The sequence below is a fragment of the Pantherophis guttatus genome, chromosome 1 (assembly GCF_059756535.1).
Source record: "Pantherophis guttatus breed Tessera chromosome 1, ASM5975653v1, whole genome shotgun sequence".
In the NCBI taxonomy this organism is placed as follows: Eukaryota; Metazoa; Chordata; class Lepidosauria; order Squamata; family Colubridae; genus Pantherophis; species Pantherophis guttatus.
The window spans coordinates 346997968-347019678 of NC_142063.1; the positions used below are offsets into that span (position 1 = coordinate 346997968).

General features: G+C 45.4%; 1 protein-coding gene across 1 annotated transcript in view; it reads left to right on the forward strand.

Annotated features, from left to right (window-relative positions):
• The window catches only part of SLC6A4 (solute carrier family 6 member 4), a 50956-nt gene that overhangs the window by 21414 nt on the left and 7831 nt on the right, over positions 1–21711 (forward strand). The window contains exons 6-12 of the mRNA XM_087890352.1: positions 860–994; positions 8258–8361; positions 9846–9973; positions 14385–14497; positions 17809–17940; positions 19429–19528; positions 20658–20758. Of these exons, the coding sequence (XP_087746478.1) occupies positions 860–994; positions 8258–8361; positions 9846–9973; positions 14385–14497; positions 17809–17940; positions 19429–19528; positions 20658–20758 (813 nt within the window). The remainder of the gene's footprint in view (positions 1–859; positions 995–8257; positions 8362–9845; positions 9974–14384; positions 14498–17808; positions 17941–19428; positions 19529–20657; positions 20759–21711) is intronic.

The following is a 21711-nucleotide window of genomic DNA, read 5'->3' on the forward strand; positions in this document are numbered from 1 at the left end:
CCTTCCCTTCCCTTCCCTTCCCTTCCCTTCCCTTCCCTTCTCTATTTTCTCTTCTCTTCCCTTCCCTTCCCTTCCCTTCCCTTCTCTATTTTCTCTTCTCTTCTCTTCTCTTCTCTTCTCTTCTCTTCTCTTCTCTTCTCTTCTCTTCTCTTCTCTTCTCTTCTCTTCTCTTCTCTTCTCTTCCCTTCCCTTCCCTTCCCTTCCCTTCCCTTCCCTTCTCTTCTCTTCTCTTCTCTTCTCTTCTCTTCTCTTCCCTTCCCTTCCCTCTTCTCTTCTCTTCTCTTCTCTTCTCTTCTCTCCTTCCCTCCCTCCTGGCCTGAAGACTCAACAGTTGTCCAATTTAAATTGGAAGATGACTCTCTGAAGGTCAAATCATCCATGGGCATCACCCCGTGATACTTCAGCCTAAGTGATCGGGGTGGATGTATCCCCCTGAAAAGCAAACTCACCCCCCCAAGACGTGAGTCATCGAACTCCACTTGCCCCCAACCTAAATTGCTTCCATGTCTCCACATCTCAGGACAGCATCTTAAGTGAGAAAGGGACTAGAAGCAGGTCTTCTCCTACCTACACCACGAATGTCCAACCTCAGCCACTTGAAGACCTGTGGACTTCAACTCCCAGAATTCCCCAGCCAGCTGTGCTGGCTGGGGAATTCTGGGAGTTGAAGTCCACAGGTCTTCAAGTGGCCAAGTTTGAACACCTCCCATCCTACAGGTAGTAAAGTCTGAGGAGCTTCATTCAAGAGCAGAGAGGTTTCTCCACCTAACAGATGGACCTTGAGTTTCCATTCTTGGTGGAGAGCCTCGATTCAGCCTCCTCAACCTTCTTCCGTCTTCTCCACTGCTTCTCCTCGCAGGTGGTCTGGGTGACGGCCACCTTCCCTTACGCCATCCTCCTCATCCTCTTGATCCGTGGAGCCACCTTACCTGGAGCGTGGAAGGGGGTCCTCTACTACCTGCAGCCCGATTGGCAGAAGCTTCTCACGACTCACGTAAGTCCATAGCGGGCGTCAACAGCTCAACGTAAATCAACTATCGTAAATCAATAAATCAATCGTTCCATCAAAAACCCAACCCCACTTTTTAATACAGATGCTGCGTTTTGCTTAGCGACCGTTCGAACTTATCACAGCACTGAAAAAAATGGACTTACGGCCATTTTTTCACACTTACAACCGTTGCGGCATCCCCATGGTGATCGAAATTCAGACGCTTGGCCGTAAACTCAACCATTTACGATGGTTGAGTGTTCCTGGGGGTCACGTGATCCCCTTTTGGGGATCTTCTGTCGAGCAAAATCAGCGGGGAAGCCGGATTCGCTTAAGCGGGTGACGTAACTTAACAATTGCAGTGATTCACTTAACAACCATGGCAAGAAAGTTCGTAAAACAGGGCAAAAGCTCACTTAACAACTGTCTCGGGTTGGACTAGATGAACTACTACAAGGTCCGTTCCAATTCTTTTATCCTGTATTCTGTATAAAATCATGTCCCCAGGAATTTCTTTTTCTGGATTCGCCAACAGTTGACATGACCTTCTCATCAGCCCAAAATGCTTCCAGTGAGATGATGAAGAAGAAGTGACTAAGGATGATTGTACAAGTTCCCTTTCGGTTGCTCTTTAGTGGCCTTTCAACCCCAACCTTCCCAGGGTTTTTTTTCCCCCTCCTCCAGATTAGGAAGTGTTTAGAGAAGGTTGTGTGTGATGGAAAGAAAACATCACATATGACCAATGCATCAGCTGCCACCCTCTCAAACTTTGCCACGTTCACTAAGGAAGTTTCAAAACTTCCCTAAAAGGGCAAATGGTTATCCAATCCCTTCTTAAAAACATCCAGTGTTGGAGCATTTACAACTTCTGGTGGCAAGTTGTTCCACTGATTAATTGTTCTCGCTGTCAGGAAATTTCTCCTTAATTCCAGGTTGCTTCTCTCCTTGATGAGTTTCCATCCATTGCTTCTTGTTCTTCCTTCTGGTGCTTTGGAGAATAAATTGACCCCCAACTCTTCTTTTTGGCAGCCCCTCAAATATTGGACTGGTGCTATCATGTCCTCCCTAGTCCTTCTGTTCATTAATTTAGACATCCCCAATTCCAGCAACCGTTCTTTATATGTTTCATCCTCCAGTCCCTTAATCCTCTTGGTTGCTCTTCTCCGCACTCTTTCTAGAGTCTCCACATCTTTTTTACATCGTGGCGACCAAAACTGGATCCATTATTCCAAGTGTGGCCTTACCAAGGCCTTATAAAGTGGTATTAACACTTCACGCGATCCTGATTCTCTCCCTCTGTTGTTTTTTTGTTTTAATTTGATTTATATGCCGCCCTTCTCCGGAGACTCAGGGCGGCTTACAATGCGTTAAGCAATAGCCTTCATACTTTTGTATATTTATACAAAGTCAGCTTATTGCCCCCACAATCTGGGTCCTCATTTTACCTACCTTGAAAGGATGGAAGGCTGAGTCAACCTTGAGCCTGGTGAGATTTGAACTTGCAGTAATTGCAGGCAGCAAATGTAAGTGGATGTTAATCAGTCTGCTGAGCCACCAGAGCTCCTTTGATGCAGCCTAGAACTGTGTTGGCTTTTTTGGCAGCTGCTGCACACGGCTGGCTCCTATTTAAGCGATTGTCCACTAGGACTCCAAGATCCCTCTCACCGTTACTACTATTGAGCAAGGTACCACCTATACTGTACCTGTGCATTTTGTTTCTATGCAGAACCTTACTTTTTTCACCCTTGAATTACATTTTGTTAGATAGCGCCCAAGTCTGTGAGGAATTGCAATGGAAATTTTCAACCGTTCTGAAATCATCCAATCAGAAGCCCCTTTTTCAAGGAAAGAAAACTTTTCAAAAATTATAGGTAGTTCTGGATTTATTTATTTATTTATTTATTAGTTCGATTTATATGCCGCACTTTTCCGGACTCAGGGCGGCTTACAATGCGTTAAGCAATAGCCTTCATACTTTTGTATATACCTGCTTAGTAGGGCTTTCGGGGGCCCCCCAAGCGGTGTTCTTTTTTTTTATACAAAGTCAACTCATTGCCCCCACAATCCGGGTCCTCATTTTACCTACCTCGGAAGGATGGAAGGCTGAGTCAACCTTGAGCCTGGTGAGATTTGAACTTGCAGTAATTGCAGGCAACTGGTATTACTTAACAGTGCTTTAGTCTGCTGCGCCACCAAGGCTCTTTCAGTTAGGACCACAATCGAGCCCAAAATTTCTAAGCGTTGCTTAGCAAAACAGTTGTACAGTTTGGGTCTCATTTTACCATCTTCCTTTCTGCATTTCTTAAGTGAATCACTGCAGTTGTTAAATGGGAAACACAGTTCTTAAGTGAATCTGGCTTCCTCGTTGACTTTGCTTCTTGGAAGGTCACAGAAGGGGGATTGTGTGATACCTTCCCCCCCCCAGGGATGCTACAACGGTCCTCGGTCACTTTTTTTCACTTTGAACAGTCATTAAATAAATCATTGTATGTGGAAGACCACTTGTATAATATTCACTCCTTTATTAGTATGTCAGCGCAGTTCTTTCCTGGGGCGATCAGTCTACAGTAGTAGTAGCCAAAATTGTGGAAAACTTTTGGGAACCTTTCTGGTTTTTCTTTGAAGACTTTTCGCTTCTCATCCAAGAAGCTTCTTCAGTTCTCCCGGGAGGCCTCCATGCAGCCCGATTTTGGCCAGCAGAGTGCTGCAGGAGGACTGGATTGGACTGGATTACAATTACAGTAATGGCCAAAATTGTGGAAACCTTTTGGGAAAAGTGTATTTTCTAAAACTAGCTAATAACACCCCTTTTTTTGGAGTAGTACCATAAAATTATATATCAATGGAAAGATAATTTAATCAAGAATGTAATGCAATCACTTTTATGGAGGATTTGCTCTCAGAATAGCAGTTACAGTATAAAGAAGAAAAGTGAAACACGTAGAAAAAACGAGATATACAAAAATGATCACCATGTCAGTTAATAGTTGGGTAACTTTTAGCATGAATGACGGCCTTGCAACGTCTTCCCATGGAGCGAACCAAGTCTTTGAGTTCTGCAGCTGTTCTAATGTGAAACCAAGATGGAATTATGGCTTCTATTAACTGGGTTTATTGCTGGGTCGCTTCTGACTAACAAGTTTCTCCATAGATTTTCAATTGGGTTAAGAAGGTCTGGGCTATTCCCAGGCCATTCCAGCAGTGGAATAGGATTATCTTGAAACTCCAAAAAAAAAAAGTGGTGGTGTTAGCCATCAAACCTCAAAAATACACTTTCCCAAAAGGTTTCCACGATTTTGGCCACTGCTGTACAACCTTAACAAGCATAAAATAAAAAAAATAAAAATCACATATCCCGTACAATTTATCAGTTAAGAAACCACTGTTTCTTTGGTAAAATCAGTTGCCACATGAGCTGCGGCAAAATCCAATTTATCTGTCCCTCCACCTGCAAATTTCTTTTTTTTAAAAAAAAATCACAAAACCTCTGAGGTTTAATGTGCCCTTTCCTACACTGTGTTAGAAAAATTTCGCACGGACGAAAGATCCATCCACTCACTTTAAGTAATAAATTCAGGCACCAGCAAGATTAGATATTCTAATATTCGCCGGTCGGATGGCTGATAGGGGGAGTTCAAGAGGAAATGAAAACAGGCTGTTATTTGATCAAAAGCGCGGCTGCAAATAAGGCCCGAGCGACGCCCTAAAAGTAATAAAATATCTTGGCTATTGTGCTGGCTATCTCTGAAGTGAGGAAGGAGCAGATCGCAATCGGTCGATCGCAGTCTGGCCGCGAAGTCCCCGTGTGCTCCTGGACCAGCCGAGGTAGAGAATCACAGGATAACAGAGTTGGAAGGGACCTTGGAGGTCTTCTAGTCCAGTGGTCCCCAACCTTTTTATCGCCGCGGCCCGCTGAGCGCGCGCAGGGGTGGGGGCACGGCCCAGGAGCTTTTGCGCACGGCCCATTGCGCACGGCCCAGGAGCTTTTGCGCACGGCCCATTGCGCACGGCCCAGGAGCTTTTGCGCTGCAGCGTTCATGTCCCCCGGCCGCTGCGCGGCCCGGTGCCAGGTACTCCACGGCCCGGCACCGGTCCGCGGACCGGGGGTTGGGGACCACTGTTCTAGTCCATCTCCTATTTGCACCCGGACAGCATCTGGCTCTCTCCAGGGAAGAGGGAAAAGGAAGAGGCAGGTTGGGTCTAGAAAAGCAGAATTGAGGAGTTCCTTCAAGAATGTCCATTGAACTGCGTGTCTGGAAAAAGTATAAATATAAACTAAAGGATAAGTTACCAATATGGATAGTACCCAGACACGCGATAGAGAATATAAATTTGGAGCAAAAGCAAGATAAGTTTACATATAAGGAACTCCTTTATAAGGAAGGAGTTAGATTACAATTAAAATCTATGGAGCAATTAAGAGAAGAAGGGATTATTAAGACTTGGTTTCAATATGGTCAGCTGCAGGCCAGATGGAGAGAGGATCAAAAAACTGGTATTTTGCAGCAGGGTGAGAATTTGATAAAGCAAATAAGAGATAAAGGTCAAATGCGTATTAAAAGGTTGTATAATGTATTAGTGGAAATAGATTCGGAAACAGACTTAGTCAAGGATTGTATGATAAAATGGGCACAAAACATAGGTGAACCAATAATGTTGGATACATGGGAAAAGATATGGGTTAGAAATGTAAGATTCACACAAGCTCAAAACTTAAGAGAGAACTTTTACAAAATGTTTTATAGATGGCACTTAGACCCCAAAAAACTAGCCTGCATGTATCCAAATTTACAACCCAAGTGTTGGCGATGTGAGTGTGAAGATGCTACATATTTTCATATATGGTGGACATGTAAAAAAATTAAGGCTTTTTGGATAAAAATATGGTGGATTATTCAAAATATTTTAAGGAAAAAAATTAAATTTACACCACAGTTTTTTTTGTTGGGAATAGTCACGGATTGTACTGTAATAGAGACTAAGTTGGTTTTGAATTTAATAACAGCTGCCAGGTTACTGGTGGCACAGTACTGGAAGAAGGAAGATCCACTCACCCTTGAGGAATGGACATTAAAAGTTGTGCATCTGGCTGAGATGGCAAAAATTTCATCATACCTTAAAGATCATTCAAATGAAAGATACATATCAGAATGGAGAAGATGGATTGACTATATGCAAAACAAGTATCCGAACAAGAAGATTCATATAGCTTATGAATGAAATATTTTTAAGTAGTTTATAGTTCTTGAGTTATAAGGAGTTAAAGATTTAGGGAGAATATGAATGCAATAATTTGTTAGCATATCTTAGCTTTATGTTTGTGAATGCTATACCCTGTGCCTGTTCTGGGAAGTCCAGGGAGGGGGGTGGGGGGGAAGGGGGGAGGGGGAAAGGGTAGGGGGGAGAAAATGTTTGTATTTCTTATAAAACTTTTTAATAATAATAATAAAAAAAGAATGTCCATTGAGACTATTGGAGTATTCAGCCTTCAGCGATATTGGGAATTTGGAACTTTTCAGATGTTCTAGAGTCGCTTTGGTAACATCAACCAGTGCTAGAAGGGAGGGGGATTTGTGGAGAGGAGGGGGAGGGAGGAGGAAAAGTATTTGTGGGGTCTTTGGTGCTCTCTGAGCTTGGTGATTTCTTTGTAGACATTGCATTACCATACTAGATAACACCATCAGTGCTAGAAGGAAGGAAGGAGAAGGGGGAGAAGTAGCACTGTGGGGTCCTTGGTGGTCTCTGAGCTTGGTGTTTTCCTTGCAGACATTTCATGACCCTTCTAGGTAGCGTCATCAGTTCTAGGAGTATTAGATATGTTCACCATCCTGAATTATTTATAAAAAAAAAAAATAGCTGGCTAGAGTTTAAAAAAAAAGAAAAAATACACTTTATCTCAGTTCCCTGGGTAACGTCCTGTGGAACAATGAAGTTGTAATAGCAATAGCGCTTAGACTCATATACCACTTCACAGGGCTTTCACAGCCCTCTCCAAGCGCTTTAAAGGGTCAGCCTCTTGCCCCTCAACCATCTGGGTCCTCATTTGACCCACCTCAGAAGGACAGAAGGCTGAGTCAACCTTCGATCCTGAGCCAGTCAGGATCGAACTCCTGGCAGTGGACAGAGTTAGCCTGCAATTCTTTCTTTCTTTCTTTTTTCTTTCTTTCTTTCTTTCTTTCTTTCTTTCTTTCTTTCTTTCTTTCTTTCTTTCTTTCTTCCTTCTTTCTCTTTCTTTCTTTTTCTCTTTCACTCTCTCCCTTTCCTTCCTTTCATCTCACCATCCCTTCCTCTTTCCTCCCCTCCTTCCTTCCATCCATCCATCCATCCATCCATCCATCCATCCATCCATCCGTTTTCCCTTTCTCTCCCTCCTTCCTTCCTTCCTTCTCTAGCGATAGCACTTAGACTTACCGTATATACCGCTTCACAGTGCTTTTATGGCCCTCTTTAAGCATTTTACAGAGTCAGCCTCTTGCCCCCCAACAATCTGGGTCCTCATTTGACCCACCTTGGAATGACGGAAGGCTGAGTCAACCTTCAATCTTGAGCCAGTCAGGATCGAACTCCTGGCAGTGGACAGAGTTGGCCTGCAATTCATTCTTTCTTTCTTTCTTTCTTTCTTTCTTTCTTTCTTTCTTTCTTTCTTTCTTTCTTTCTTTCTTTCTTTCTTTCTTTCTTTCTTTCTTTCCTTCCTTCCTTCCTTCCTTCCTTCCTTCCTCTTTCTTTCTTTCTTTCTTTCTTTCTTTCTTTCTTTCTTCCTTCCTTCCCTCCCTCCCTCCCTCCCTCCCTCCTTCCTTCCTTCCCAAGCGATAGCACTTACCATATATACCGCTTTATAGTGCTTTCCAGCCCTCTCTAAGCAGTTTACAGAGTCAGCCTCTTGCCCCCAACGATCTGGGACCTCATTTGACCCACCTCAGAAGGACGGAAGGCTGAGTCAACCGTGAGCCGGTCAGGATCGAACTCCTGGCAGTGGGCAGAGTTTGTAGCCTGCAATACGGCACTCTAACCACTGTGCTGCCGGGGCTCTTTAAGACAGCCAACTGCTCTTGAAGTAAAATAAAAGGAGACGTGGTTTGTGAGCCCCGATAAAAGTGTAAATAAATACTCAAATAAATTATTCCAATATCCGATCCTATCAAATCGTTCTAGCAGCGGGAAGCAGGAAAAGGAGGGGATGGGTCAAAGTCGGATGGGACCTTCCATGATTCCAGCTCTTTTCACGGACTGTTGGTGTGGTTGTGCTTTGTCCATTTGTGTCTTTAGGTGTGGGTGGACGCAGCGGCCCAGATCTTCTTCTCCCTCGGACCCGGATTCGGGGTCCTCCTGGCTTTTGCGAGCTACAACAAGTTCCACAACAACTGCTATCAGTAAGTCCCGTGTGGGAGAAGGAAATAAAGGTCTTCGGGGGTGGGGGTGGGGGAAGATGGGATGGGGAGACCTCTTCAGAAGGGCCAGAGATTGTTTCCTTCCTTCCTTCCTTCCTTCCTTCCTTCCTTCCTTCCTTCCTTCCTTCCTTCCTTCCTTCCTTCCTTTCTTCCTTTCTTCCTTCCTTCCTTCCTTCCTTCCTTTCTTTCTTTCTTTCTTTCTCTTTCTCTCTCTCTCTTTTCTTCCTCTTTCCTTTTCTTTTTTCTTTCTTTCTCCCTCTCTTTCACTCTCCCTCTTTCCTTCTTCCTTCCTTCCTTTCTTTTTCTCTTTTTCTTTTCTTCCTCTTTCCTTTCTTTTTTCTTTCTTTCTTTTCTTCCTCTTTCCTTTTTTTTTCTTTCTCTCTCTCTCTTTCACTCTCCCTTTCTTTCTTCTTTCCTTCCTTTCTTTCTTTCTCTCTTTCCTCCTTTTCTCTTTCTTTCTTTCTTTCTTTCTCTTTTTCTCTCTCTCTCTCTTTTCTTCCTCTTTCCTTTCTTTCTCTCTCTCTTTCACTCTCCCTCTTTCCTTCTTCCTTCCTTCCTTTCTTTCTTTTTCTCTCTCTCTTTCTTTTCTTCCTCTTTCCTTTCTTTTTTCTTTCTTTCTTTTCCTCTTTCCTTTCTTTTTTCTTTCTTTCTCTCTCTCTCACTCTCCCTTTCTTTCTTCTTTCCTTCCTTTCTTTCCCTCTTTCCTCCTTTTCTCTTCCTTCTTTTCTTTTTTCTTTCTTTCTTTTACTCAATTTCTCTCTCCCTCTTTACTTCTTCCTTCCTTTCTCTCTCTTTCCTTTCCTTTCTTTCTTTCTTTCCCTCTTCCCTCCTTCTTTTCCTTCTTTTCTTTCTTTCCTTTTGTTTCTTTCTTTCACTCTTTCACTCTCCCTCTTTACTTCTTCCTTTCTTCCTTCCTTTCTATCTCTTTCCTTTTCTTTCTTCCTTTCTTCCTTTCTCTCTCTTTCCCTTTCTTTCTTCCTTCCTTCCTTCCTTCCTTCCTTCCTTCCTTCCTTCCTTCCTTCCTTCCTTCCCTCCCTCCCTCCCTCCCTCCCTCCCTCCCTTCATTATTTTTATAAACAAGTCAAGGTGGTGAACATATCCAATCCACCTTCCTCGTCCTTTTCCCCCCACAACAACAACCCTGTGAGGTGGGCTGGGCACGTACTAAAGTTAACTCAGAGACAGGTAACTTACTTCCACCTTCAACCCCGTGTTCAGCTAGTCCTTGACTTATAACCACCATTGGAACCAGAATTGGGACCACTACTAAGCAACATGCTGGCTAAATGTGTCACGCCCAATTTTACGACCTGTTTCACCACCGTTGTTAAATGAATCATGCGGTCATTAAGTGAATCCGGCTTCCCCCATTCACTTCGCTTGTCGGAGGCCAGCTGGGAAGGTCGCAAACGACAATCACGTGCCCCCACTCTCGATGCTGAAGGGGTTTTGGGTTCTCGTTGCAGAGATGCCCTCATCACCAGCGCCATCAACTGCCTCACGAGTTTCCTCGCGGGATTCGTCATCTTCACGGTCCTGGGCTACATGGCGGAGATGAGGAAGCTGCCGGTCTCCGAAGTCGCGAAAGATACAGGTAGGTTTGGTTTGCCTCAGGAGTGGTTTGGTTTACCTCAGGAGTTGGTTTACCTCAGGAGTGGTTTGGTTTACCTCAGGAGTTTGGTTTACCTCAGGAGTTTGGTTTACCTCAGGAGTGGTTTGGTTTACCTCAGGAGTGTCCAACCTTGGCCAACTGGAAGACTTGTGGACTTCAACTCCCAGAATTCCCCAGCCAGCAGAGCTGGCTGGGGAATTCTGGGAGTTGAAGTCCACAGGTCTTCGAGTATTGGACATTCCTGGTTTACATCCTTGTTGAGTTTTCCAGGATAGAATAAAATAGAATGACCCGGAAGGGACCTTGGAGGTCTTCTAGTCCAGCCCCCTGCTGAAGCAGGAGAACCTATACTATTTCAGATAAGTGACTGTCTCTAGACTCTTCTTAAAAACATCCAGTCATGAAGCCCCTACAACTTCTAGTGGCCAGCTGTTCCACTGGTTAATTATCCTCACTGTTAGAAAGTTTTTCCTTAATTCCAGGCTGCTTCTCTCCTTAATTCGTCTAAATCCATTGTTTCTTTTTCCTGCCCTCCGGTGCTTTGGAAAATAAATTGACCCCCTCTTCTTTGGGGCAGCCCCTCAAAATACTGGAATCCTATCAGATCACCCCTAATTCTTCTTTTCTCTAGACTGGCCAGACCCAAATCCTGCAGCCATTCTTCCTATGTTTTAGTCTCCAGGCCTTTGATCACCTTCGTTGCTCTTCTCTGCACATTTTCCAAAGTCTCAACATCATCATTTAAAATTTAGCCGAATTCATTTAATAATTTTAAACTATTTTAACTGATGTTTTGTGTTTTAATAGGCTGTACACCGCCCTGACTCCTTTGGGAGAAGGGCAGTATAGAAATAAAATTATTATTATTATTATTATTATTATTATTATTATTATTATTATTATTATTATTATTATTATTATTATTATTATTATTATTATTATTATTATTATTATCAGGAGCCTGAGTGGCGTAGGAGGCTAATGCCTCCTACTAAGGCAGCATTTAACATCCAGCTGCCTGCAATTACTGCGAGTTCAATTCTCACCAGGCTCAAGGTTGACTCAGCCTTTCCATCCTTTCTAAGGTGGGTAAAATGAGGACCCGGTTTGTGGGGGCAATAAGCTGACTTTGTATAAATATACAAAAGGATGAAGGCTATTGCTTAACGCATTGTAAGCCGCCCTGAGTCTCCGGAGAAGGGCGACATATAAAAATAAATAAAATAAATAAATCTTTTTTTTGTAGTGTGGTGGCCAAAATTGATTGCAGTATTGCCACAGGATGATCTATTGACTTGGGGAAAAAAATGTAGAAAGAAGAGCAACTAAGAGGATCAAAGGCCCGGATGCTAAAACATATGACGAACGGTTGCAGGAACTGGGCCTGGCTAGTCTAGTGAAGAGAAGGACCAGGGGAGACAGGAGAGTATCTTCCAATATTGGAGGGGCTGCCCCAGAGAGGAGGAAGGGGGTCAAGCTATTCTCCAAAGCAAAAGGAAGGAAGGAAGGAAGGAGAGAGGGAGGGAGGGAGGGAGGGAGGGAAGGAAGGTGGAAGGGAGGGAGAGAGAGAAAGAAAGAAAGAAAGAAAGAAAGAAAGAAAGAAAGAAAGAAAGAAAGAAAGGAAGGAAGGAAGGAAGGAAGGAAGGAAGGAAGGAAGACATCTGAATGAACCATAGATGGACAGAAGACACGGCTAGTCTAGTGAAGAGAAGGACCAGGGGAGACAGGAGAGCATCTTCCAGTATTTGAGGGGCTGCCCCAGAGAGGAGGAAGGGGGTCAAGCTATTCTCCAAAGCACCAGAAGGCAAGACGAGAAGAAACGGATGGAAACTAACCAAGGAGAAAAACCCCACTCTACTCCAAGAATTGGGACAATGTTCTCAAGAACATTCCTGGGATGCATCATTCCAAGCAGACCTGTCTGTTATTGTCCCACGAGGCTTGGATACCAGGGTACTTCAACTTGGTCATGAGTTTGGTTCTTCAGACCCTGTCCCTTGTCTTGAAGGGATTAAAAGACAAAATTTAAAATTAAGTGATTGTCCTAGTGGGCAATGCCTTAAATAGGAGCCAGCCGTGTGCTGCAGCTGCCAAAAAAGCCAACTCAATCCTAGGTTGCATTAAAAAGTGGGATAGAATCAAGATCACGTGAAGTGTTAATGCCACTTTATAAGGCCTTGGGAAGGCCACACGTGGAATCCTGCATCCAGTTTTGTTTGCCACGATGTAAAAAAGATGTGGAGACTCTAGAAAGAGTGCAGAGAAGAGCAACCAGGATGATGAGGGGACTGGAGGCTAAAACATATGATGAACGGTTGCAGGAACTGGGAATCATGGCTGGTCTAGTGAAGAGAAGGACCAGGGGAGACAGGAGAGCATCTTCCAATATTTGAGGGACTGCCACAGAGAGGAGGAAGGGGGTCAAGCTATTTTTCAAAGCAAAAGGAAGGAAGGAAGGAAGGAGGGAGGGAGGGAGGGAAGGAAGGTGAAAGGGAGGGAAAGAGAGAGAGAGAGAGAGAGAGAGAAAGAAAGAAAGAAAGAAAGAAAGAAAGAAAGAAAGAAAGAAAGAAAGAAAGAAAGAAAGAAAGAAAGAGAAAGAAAGAAAGAAAGACATCTGAATGAACCATAGATGGACAGAAGACATGGCTGGTCTAGGGAAGAGAAGGACCAGGGGAGACACGATAGCCGTCTTCCAATATTTGAGGGGCTGCCCCAGAGAGGAGGAAGGGGGTCAGGCTATTCTCCAAAGCCCCTGAAGGCCAGACAAGGAACAATGGATGGAAACTAATCATGGAGAGAAGCAACCTGGAATTAAGGAGAAACTTCCTAACAGTGAGGACAATTAACCCGTGGAACAGCTTGCCACCTAGAAGTTGTGGGTGCTCCAACACTGGAGACTTTTTAAAGAAGAGACTAGACAGTCACTTGTCTGAAATGATGTGGGGTCTCCTGCCTCAGCAGGGGGTTGGACTAGATGACCTCCAAGACCCCTTCCAGCTCTATTCTGATGGATTGATTGAAGCCAGTCTTCACCCAGGTACACAAGGTCCTAAGTTGGCTGCAGTCATTCCCTCCTTGAAGGGACACCCTGCCAAACCTCTTGGCTAGCAGCATGTGTGAGTTGGCATCCCCTGGGCACACTGGCTGCCATCTCTGGTCATAGCTGCTGGACCAGACCGACATGTTCTTGAAACGGAGTTGGCATCACAAAACGTTTGGAAACTTCTGCTGGTTCCGAAATGCGTCAGCTGGGCTTTTGAAGCCCAGCCAGTTTAGATTTTATGGTGTTTAATTGTTTATTGTAGCTGGATGACGTCACCCATCCTGGGAATTGGGTCAAGGGTGGGGCACCTCTGCTTAAAAAAAAATAAACTAAAAATAATATGAATAAAGATGGAGGGATATGCAGTGGCATCGTGACGGCTGCTGTGCTAGAGCCCGGTTAGCCCTGAGAACAATTAAAAAATGCCGCTTTTTATTTGTAAAGGCGGGAAAGAAATTGAAGTCAGGTTATTTGCACAAGTTTCTTATGGCAAAACTTTTCGTGGCCAGGATGAAGGTTACAAGTCGTAAAATGGATCGTCATTTCGTTCCTTCGTTCCTTCCTCCCTCCCTCTTTCCGTTCTGTATTGTTTGTTCTTCTTTCTCATTGTTTTTCCTTGTTTTCTTCCATTCTTTTCCTTCCTTCTTCTTTTGCTGTCCTCTCCTTCCTCTGCCTCCCTCCCTCCATTCTGTATTATTTGTTCTTCTTTTTCATCCCTTTTCCTTTTGTTTTCTTCCATTCTTTTCCTTCCTTCTTCTTTTGCTGTCCTCTCCTTCCTTCCTTCCTTCCTTTTTCCATTCTGTATTATTTGTTCTTCTTTCTCATCCCTTTTCCTTTTGTTTTCTTCCATTCTTTTCCTTCCTTCTTCTTTTGCTGTCCTCTCCTTCCTTCCTTCCTTCCTTTTTCCATTCTGTATTATTTGTTATTCTTTCTCATCCCTTTTCCTTTTGTTTTCTTCCATTCTTTTCCTTCCTTCTTCTTTTGCTGTCCTCTCCTTCCTTCCTTCCTTCCTTTTTCCATGTTGTATTATTTGTTCTTTTGTTTTCCATGCTTTTCCTTTTTCTTCTTCTTCCTAGTGTCCTCTCCTCCCTTCCCCCTCCTTCCTTCCTTATTTCCTTCTTTCCTTCCTTCCTTTCTTCCTTCTTTCCTTCCTTCCTTCCTCATTATCTTGAACATCTGGTTCTTCATTGGAAGAACAAGACAGAAGGAAGACAGAAGGAAGAGGGAGGAGGAGGGGGAGAAGAGGAAGAGAGAGGAGGAGGGGGAGGAGGAAGGGAGAGGAGAGGAGGGGGCTTCTCAAAGACCAGAGAGAGCTGGCCTGACTCCTTTCTCTCTCCAATTATCAAACAGGACCCAGCCTCCTCTTCATCACCTACGCCGAAGCCATTGCCAACATGCCGGCGTCCACTTTCTTCGCCATCATTTTCTTCCTGATGTTGATCACCCTCGGACTGGACAGTACGGTGAGCAGAGGAGGGTCCCGTTTCCAGAGAGGCCGGCCTTGGCAGGGCAGAGAGAGAGTCCGAGAGAGTCACCAGGCAGGGGGGAAAACAAGTCCAAATCAGGCAGAAAATTCAGACAGATACCTTCCTAATTCACCTAAGCATAAGGGGGGGGGGCACAGTGAGCCTTGCAAGATTCGGTGACTTCCGTACAGCCAATATTAATCAAAGCAGCTCCAGCTCTCTTGTGAAGTTGGTTGCTTTGATCCAGAGGCTGCCAATCAGGGTAGAAGCGAGTGAAAGGGACAGATTGCAAGGTCTAAATTCCTTGGGCCCTTGTGGCCCCACGGAAATGATCTCCCACCCCCTCCCTCTTTTTTTGCAACCTCTATTCATCGAGAGGTTGCATCGGTTTGCAAACTCTGGTGGCTGCTTGGAAGGATTAGATGGGGTTTCTGAAGAGAGATAAAAGAAGGGGGGGGAGATGCCCAGGAAGCGGGGAGGGGGTTAACGCTTCCACTCAAGTGGGTCGGGGGATCCATGGTGGGGGGGAGTCTTTATCCAGTGGACGACACTAATTTTTAAGAAGGATTCTGGGAAAAGCGTGGTTTTTTTTCCTTCCAAAGACACGGGGATAACCCAGTTACTACTACGAGAGGGATCTTGGAGTCCTAGTGGAGAACCATTTAAATATGAGCCATCCGTGTGCAGCAGCTGCCAAAAATTTAAAATTTAATAAAAAACAAAAACAAAAAAAGCCAATGCAATCCTAAATTGCATCAACAGAGGGAGAGAATCAAGACCACGTGAAGTGTTAATGCCACTTTATAAGGCCTTGGTAAGGCCACACGTGGAATAATGGATCCAGTTTTGGTCGCCACGATGTAAAAAAGATGTGGAGACTCTGGAAAGGGTGCAGAGAAGAGCAACCAAGAGGATTAAGGGACTGGAGGATGAAACATATAAAGGACGGTTGCTGGAATTGGGGATGTCTAGATTAATGAATAGAAGGATTAGGGAGGACATGATAGCACCGTTCCAATATTTGAGGGGCTGCCAAAAAGAGGAGGTGGGGCTCCACCTATTCTCCAAAGCACCAGAAGGAAGAACAAGAAGCAACGGATGGAAACTCATCAAGGAGAGAAGCAACCTGGAATTAAGGAGAAACTTCCTGACAGTTAGAAAAAGTTAATCAGTGGAACAACTTGCCACCAGAAGTTGTGGGAGCTCCATCACTGGAAGTTTTTAAGAAGAGATTGGACAGCCATTTGTCTGACATGATATGGGGTTTCCTGCCTGGGCAGGGGGTTGGACTAGAAGACCTCCAAGGTCCCTTCCAACTCTGTTATCCTATTCTAATAACCCAATATTTCTCAACGTTGGCCACTTTAAGGTGTAGGTGAACTTCAATTCCCAGAATTCCCCAGCCGGCTGAGGAATTCTGGGAATTGAAGTCCACCTACACCTTAAAGTGGCCAACGTTGAAGAAGACTCAAATAAATGGATTTAGGCAGTGGCAGGGGAGACTCTGAGTGAGAGGCTGGAAAAATTCTGCTTCCCGGATGGGTTCATGCAGACGATCTCGGCAGCGTTGAAATTTCGACTTCTCCATTGAGCAGAGGGTGAGACTAGATGACCTCCAAGGGATTCCCCCAATCCTAGGGATTGGAATTCCAGGAATGGCACAGCTGAGAGTATGCAGGCCTTTTGAGGGACCTCGGAGGTCATCTAGTCCAACCCCCTGCCCCCGTTGCCCTTCCTTCCTTCCTTCCTTCCTTCCTTCCTTCCTTCCTTCCTTCCTTCCTTCCTTCCATAGAATAATAGAATAACTTTGGAAGGGACCTCGGAGGTCTTCTAGTCCAACCCACTTCTCAAGCAGGAGACCTTAGACCATTCCAGACAAGTCGCTGTCCAGTCTCTTCTTGAAAACCTCCAGCGATGGAGCAGCCACAACTTCTAGTGGCAAGCTGTTCCACAGGTTAATTGTCCCCACCGTCAGGAAATTCCTCCCGAGTTCTAGGTCGCTTCTCTCCTTGATTCGTTTCCCCGTAAAAAGGGATCAACGTTAACCTTGAGGATGGTGATTGAATTCTGAGATCGATCGAGAATCATATCATCTTAAGACTCAAAAGGGCTGGAAGGGACCCTGAAGGTCATCTAGTCCAACCCCCCCCACCCTGCTCAAACGGGAGACCCCTATACCGTTCCAGACAAGTGGTTTGTCCAGTCTCTTCTTGAAAACGTCCAGTGATGGAAGCAACCACAACTTTTTTTTAATTTTGTTTTAATTTGATTTATATGCCGCCCTTCTCCGGAGACTCAGGGCGGCTTACAGTGCATTAAGCAATAGCCTTCATCCTTTTGTATATTTATACAAAGTCAGCTTTTCTTTCTTTCTTTCTTTCTTTCTTTCTTTCTTTCTTTCTTTCTTTCTTTCTTTCTTTCTTTCTTTCTTTCTTTCTTTCTTTCTTTTTCTTTCTTTCTTTCTTTCTTTCCTTTCTTTCTCTTTCTTTCTTTCTTTCTTTCTTTCTTTCTTTCTTTCTTTCTTTCTTTCTTTCCTTCCTTCCTTCCTTCCTTCCTTCCTTCTTTCTCTTTCTTTTCTAAATTTGATTTATATGCCGCCCTTCTCCGGAGACTCAGGGCGGCTTACAATGCGTTAAGCAATAGCCTTCATCCTTTTTTGTATATTTATACAAAGTCAGCTTCTTTCTTTCTTTCTTTCTTTCTTTCTTTCTTTCTTTCTTTCTTTCTTTCTTTCTTTCTTTCCTTCCTTCCTTCCTTCCTTCTTTCTCTTTCTTTTCTAAATTTGATTTATATGCCGCCCTTCTCCGGAGACTCAGGGCGGCTTACAATGCGTTAAGCAATAGCCTTCATCCTTTTTTGTATATTTATACAAAGTCAGCTTCTTTCTTTCTTTCTTTCTTTCTTTCTTTCTTTCTTTCTTTCTTTCCTTCCTTCCTTCCTTCCTTCCTTCTTTCTCTTTCTTTTCTAAATTTGATTTATATGCCGCCCTTCTCCGGAGACTCAGGGCGGCTTACAATGCGTTAAGCAATAGCCTTCGTCCTTTTGTATATTTATACAAAGTCAGCTTATTGCCCCCACAACTGGGTCCTCAATTTACCTACCTTAGAAAGGATGGAAGGCTGAGTCAACCTTGAGCCTGGTGAGATTCGAACTTGCAGTAATTGCAGGCAGCTGATGTTAATAACCAGCTTAATAACAGGGTGCCTTAGACCACTGTACTACCAAAGCTCTTCTGGAGGTAATCGTGCCATTGGTCCTTCTTTCTTTCCTTGACCTCTCCCGGTGTTTCCCCCCCTCCCCTTCCCCAGTTTGCAGGCCTGGAGGGGGTCATCACCGCCGTGCTGGATGAATTTCCCCACATCTGGGGCAAACAACGGGAGTTGTTTGTGCTGATTTTGATCGTGACGTGCTTCATGGGCTCTCTGTCCACGCTGACGTTTGTAAGTAGCTCATCTGCAGCCCCTCGTCAATGGGGGTGGGGGGTGGGGGGCAGCCGCCGGCCAGCGTGGGATCGATCGATCACGAAGCAGAATTGGGTGGGTGGGCGGGGGGGTTTCTCCTATCACTCCGAGCTACGAATTGAGATGGAGGAGGATGCAGGAAGGAGCTTGGGAGATGGGCAGGCTTGGATTGGAAGAGGGGGAGTGGAGGGGGTCGTGGGATATAAGCCATGTGCTAAATAAATAATGTTTACTATTTATTATTGTACGCTGAGACACTGATGAGGTTACCTAGTTGGGTCATGAAACGTCGGTGAGAAAAAAAAACACACGCTCAGACGGCTCCAAGGAGCCCACAGTCCTTCTCCTCTTCTTCTCCTTCTCCTCCTCCCCTCCTCTTTTTTTCTTGTCCATTTTTCTTCCTTCTCTTCTTCTTCTCCCTTCTTTCCTTCTCTCCCTCCCTCCACCTCCTCTTTTTCTTTCTTCCTTCTCTTCCTCTTTATCTCAATCTTTTCCTTCCTTTCTCCCTTCCTTTCCTCCTCCTCCTCCTCTTTCTTCTTCTTCTTCTTTTTCTTCTTTTTCTTCTTCTTCTTCTTCTTCTTCTCCTCCTCCTCCTACTACTACTACTACTTCTCCCCTCCTCTCCTCCTCTTTCTTCTTCCTCTTCCTCTCCTCCTCCTCCTCCTCTTCCTCCTCCTCCTCCTTCTTCTCCTTTCTTCTTCTCCTCCTCTTTTTTCTTCCTCTTCCTTTTCTATTTCTTCTTTTCCTCCTCCTCCTCTTCCTCCTCCTCCTTCTCTCCTCCTCCTCTTTCTTCTTCTTCCTCTTCCTCTTTTCTTCTTCTCCTCCTTCTCCTCCTCCTCTTTCTTCTTCTTCTTCCTCTTCTTCTTCTTCTTCTCCTCCTCCTCCTTCTCCCCCTCCTCTCCTCTTTCTTCTTCCTCTTCCTCTTCTTCTCCTCCTCCTCCTCTTCCTCCTCCTCTTTCTTCTCCTCTTTCTCATCCTCCTCTTTCTTCTTCTTCTTCTTCTTCCTCTTTTCTTCTTTTTCTTCTCCTCCTCCTCCTCCTCCTCTTTCTTCTTCTTCTTCTTCTTCTTCTTCTTCTTCTTCTTCTTCTTCTTCTTCTTCTTCTTCTTCTTCTTCTTCTCCTCCTCCTCCTCCTCCTCCTCCTCCTCCTCCTCCTCCTCCTCCTCCTCCTCCTCCTCCTTCTCCTTCTCCTTCCACCCAGCTCAGAGAGCACCAAGGACTCCCACCCAATAAATAATAATAAATATTAAAAGAGTTCAGGGTAGCCTCAACGGCGGGATGGGTGGCAAATAAATCTGACAGATCAATAGTTAGTTAAACAGAAGCTGCTTTTCCGACCTAATTTTGTCTTCTCGCACGTGGGGGCCATTTCTTCCTTTGGAGTTCGAATGAGCTGCACCCGCCAGGAGGGCTTCTGAGACCCCTTTCCTTCTCCCAACACTTCTCCTTCCTTCCTTCCTTCCTCCCAGGGAGGGGCCTACGTGGTGAAGCTCTTTGAAGAATATGCCACGGGGCCGGCGGTGATAGCTGTGGTGTTTCTGGAATCCATCGCCGTGGCTTGGTTCTATGGTGAGCCCCCATCTGCGCGTCATTGCGGGGGGACGGGGGACGATGGGTTAGAAAGGATGGCTTCTTCCTTGGGGAGCAACCAATGGGTGGCACAGCCCTGGTGCCCCCCCCCCCATCTCTCACCACCCAGAAGGTGAAGGCACCTGTGTCTGGTCTAGATGTGGTGGGCTTCCATAAGGACAAGGAATTTAGGAGATCCCTACAATTTAGGCTGGTGACCCCCGGGGGGGGGGCTTCTCTGTGGGGGCACCCACCCTCTGGAACCAACTTCCCCCAGATATAAGGAGAATCCAAGACCTCCGTGCCTTCCGCCGTGCCCTTAAAACTTTCCTTTTTCATCAAGCCGGGCTGGCTTAACATATTTTTAATTTTATTTTATTTTAAAATTTGATTTATATGCCACCCTTCTCCGGAGACTCAGGGCGGCTTACAATGCGCTAAGCAATAGCCTTCATCCTTTTGTATATTTTATACAAAGTCAGCTTATTGCCCCCACAAACTGGGTCCTCATTTTACCTGCCTTAGAAAGGATGGAAGGCTGAGTCAACCTTGAGCCTGGTGAGATTCGAACTTACAGTAATTGCAGGCAGCTGGTCTTAATAACAGGGTGCTTTAGACCACTGTACTACCAAGGCTCTTGTTGTTAATTTTTAAAATTTTTTAATTGGTTTGTCATTTTAAACCGGGGCCGAATTAATATATATCCTTTTAATTGTTCTTAATGTTTGTATTGTATGTTTTTTATCTGGCTGTTACACCGCCCTGAGTCCCCTCGGGGGAAGGCGTGGTATATAAATGTGAAATAATAAAATAAAAATAAATAAATAAAATAAAATAAATTTGGAAGCCGGCTTCTTCTCGCCACTCACGATCTTCTTGCAGGCATCAGGGTTGAGTTTTCTCAATGAACCGACTTCATTGCAATTCCTTCCCCCCCCCCCCCCGCTCCCCAATTTATGAAAATACTCCCAAGGTATTTTCAGGTTGCAAATACCTTGGGGGGTGGGGGGGGGCAGGAAGAGGGACAAGGGAGCTGTGAAGGCTCCTTAGGGGTTGAACTGGCGTGACCCAAAAGGCCGTCTTTCGCATTGAGCTCCGGCCCTCATTCCGTCTTTGTGTCCCTCCGCAGGAGTCACCCAATTTTGCAGCGAAGTGAAGGAGATGCTTGGATTCGTCCCTGGCTGGTTCTGGAGGATCTGTTGGGGGGTCATCAGCCCCGCTTTCATCCTGGTGAGTAGGATCCGGAAAGCCCCCCCCGGCTCAGAGAGCATCAAGGACCCTCTTCCTCCTCCTCCTCTTTCCTCTTTCCTCTGCTTCTTCTCCTCCTCCTCTCTGCAAACCCCACTCCTTTCTAGCACTGATGATGTTCCCTAGCTGGGTCATGAAACGTCTGCAAGGAAACCACCAAGGTCAGAGAGCACCAAGGACCCCACAGTCCTCCTCTCCTCTTCCTCCTCTCCTTTCTCTTCTTCCTCTTTCTCTTCTTCCTCCTCCTCCTCCTCCCTTTCCGCTTTTTTCTGCTTTTTTACACCACTCCCTTCCACCACTGATGATGTTCCCTAGCTGGGTCACGAAACGTCTGCAAGGAAACCACCAAGGTGAGAGAGCACCCAGGATCCCTCATTTCAACCCTGAGCCACAAATCTTCTCTTTTATTGGAATAGGAAAAACACCCGGCAAACCATAAAGTGTAGATGGAAAAAAAAATCTCCTCTTCCATGTGAATCAAGGCCGTCTCCGCAAAGGTGTGATGGGAGCTCTACCTGTTCTTCTCTGAAGGGCCCCCAAGCGGCTGCAGCCTCCGTCCTGTTCTGAGCCCATCCTGCAGACCCCTCCCCCCTCCCCAACACTCCCCCCCCTCTCTCTCCTTCCCTCCCTCCCCCTCCCTCTCCCTCCCTCCCTCTCTCCCTCCCTCTCTCCCCCTTCTTCCCTCTCCCCCTCTCTCCCTCTCTCTCTGTCCCTCCCTCTCTCTGTCCCTCCCTCTATCTCTCTTTCCCTCCCTCCCTCCCTCCCCCTTCTCTCCCTCCCTCCCTCTCTCTCCCTCTCTTCCCCTCTCTCCCTCCCTCTCTCTCCTCCCTCCCTCTCTGTCCCTCCCTCTCTTTGTACTTTCCTCTCTCTCCCTCCCTTCCCCTCCCTCCCTCTCTTTCTCTCCCCCTCCCCCCTCCCTCCCTCCCTCTCTCCTT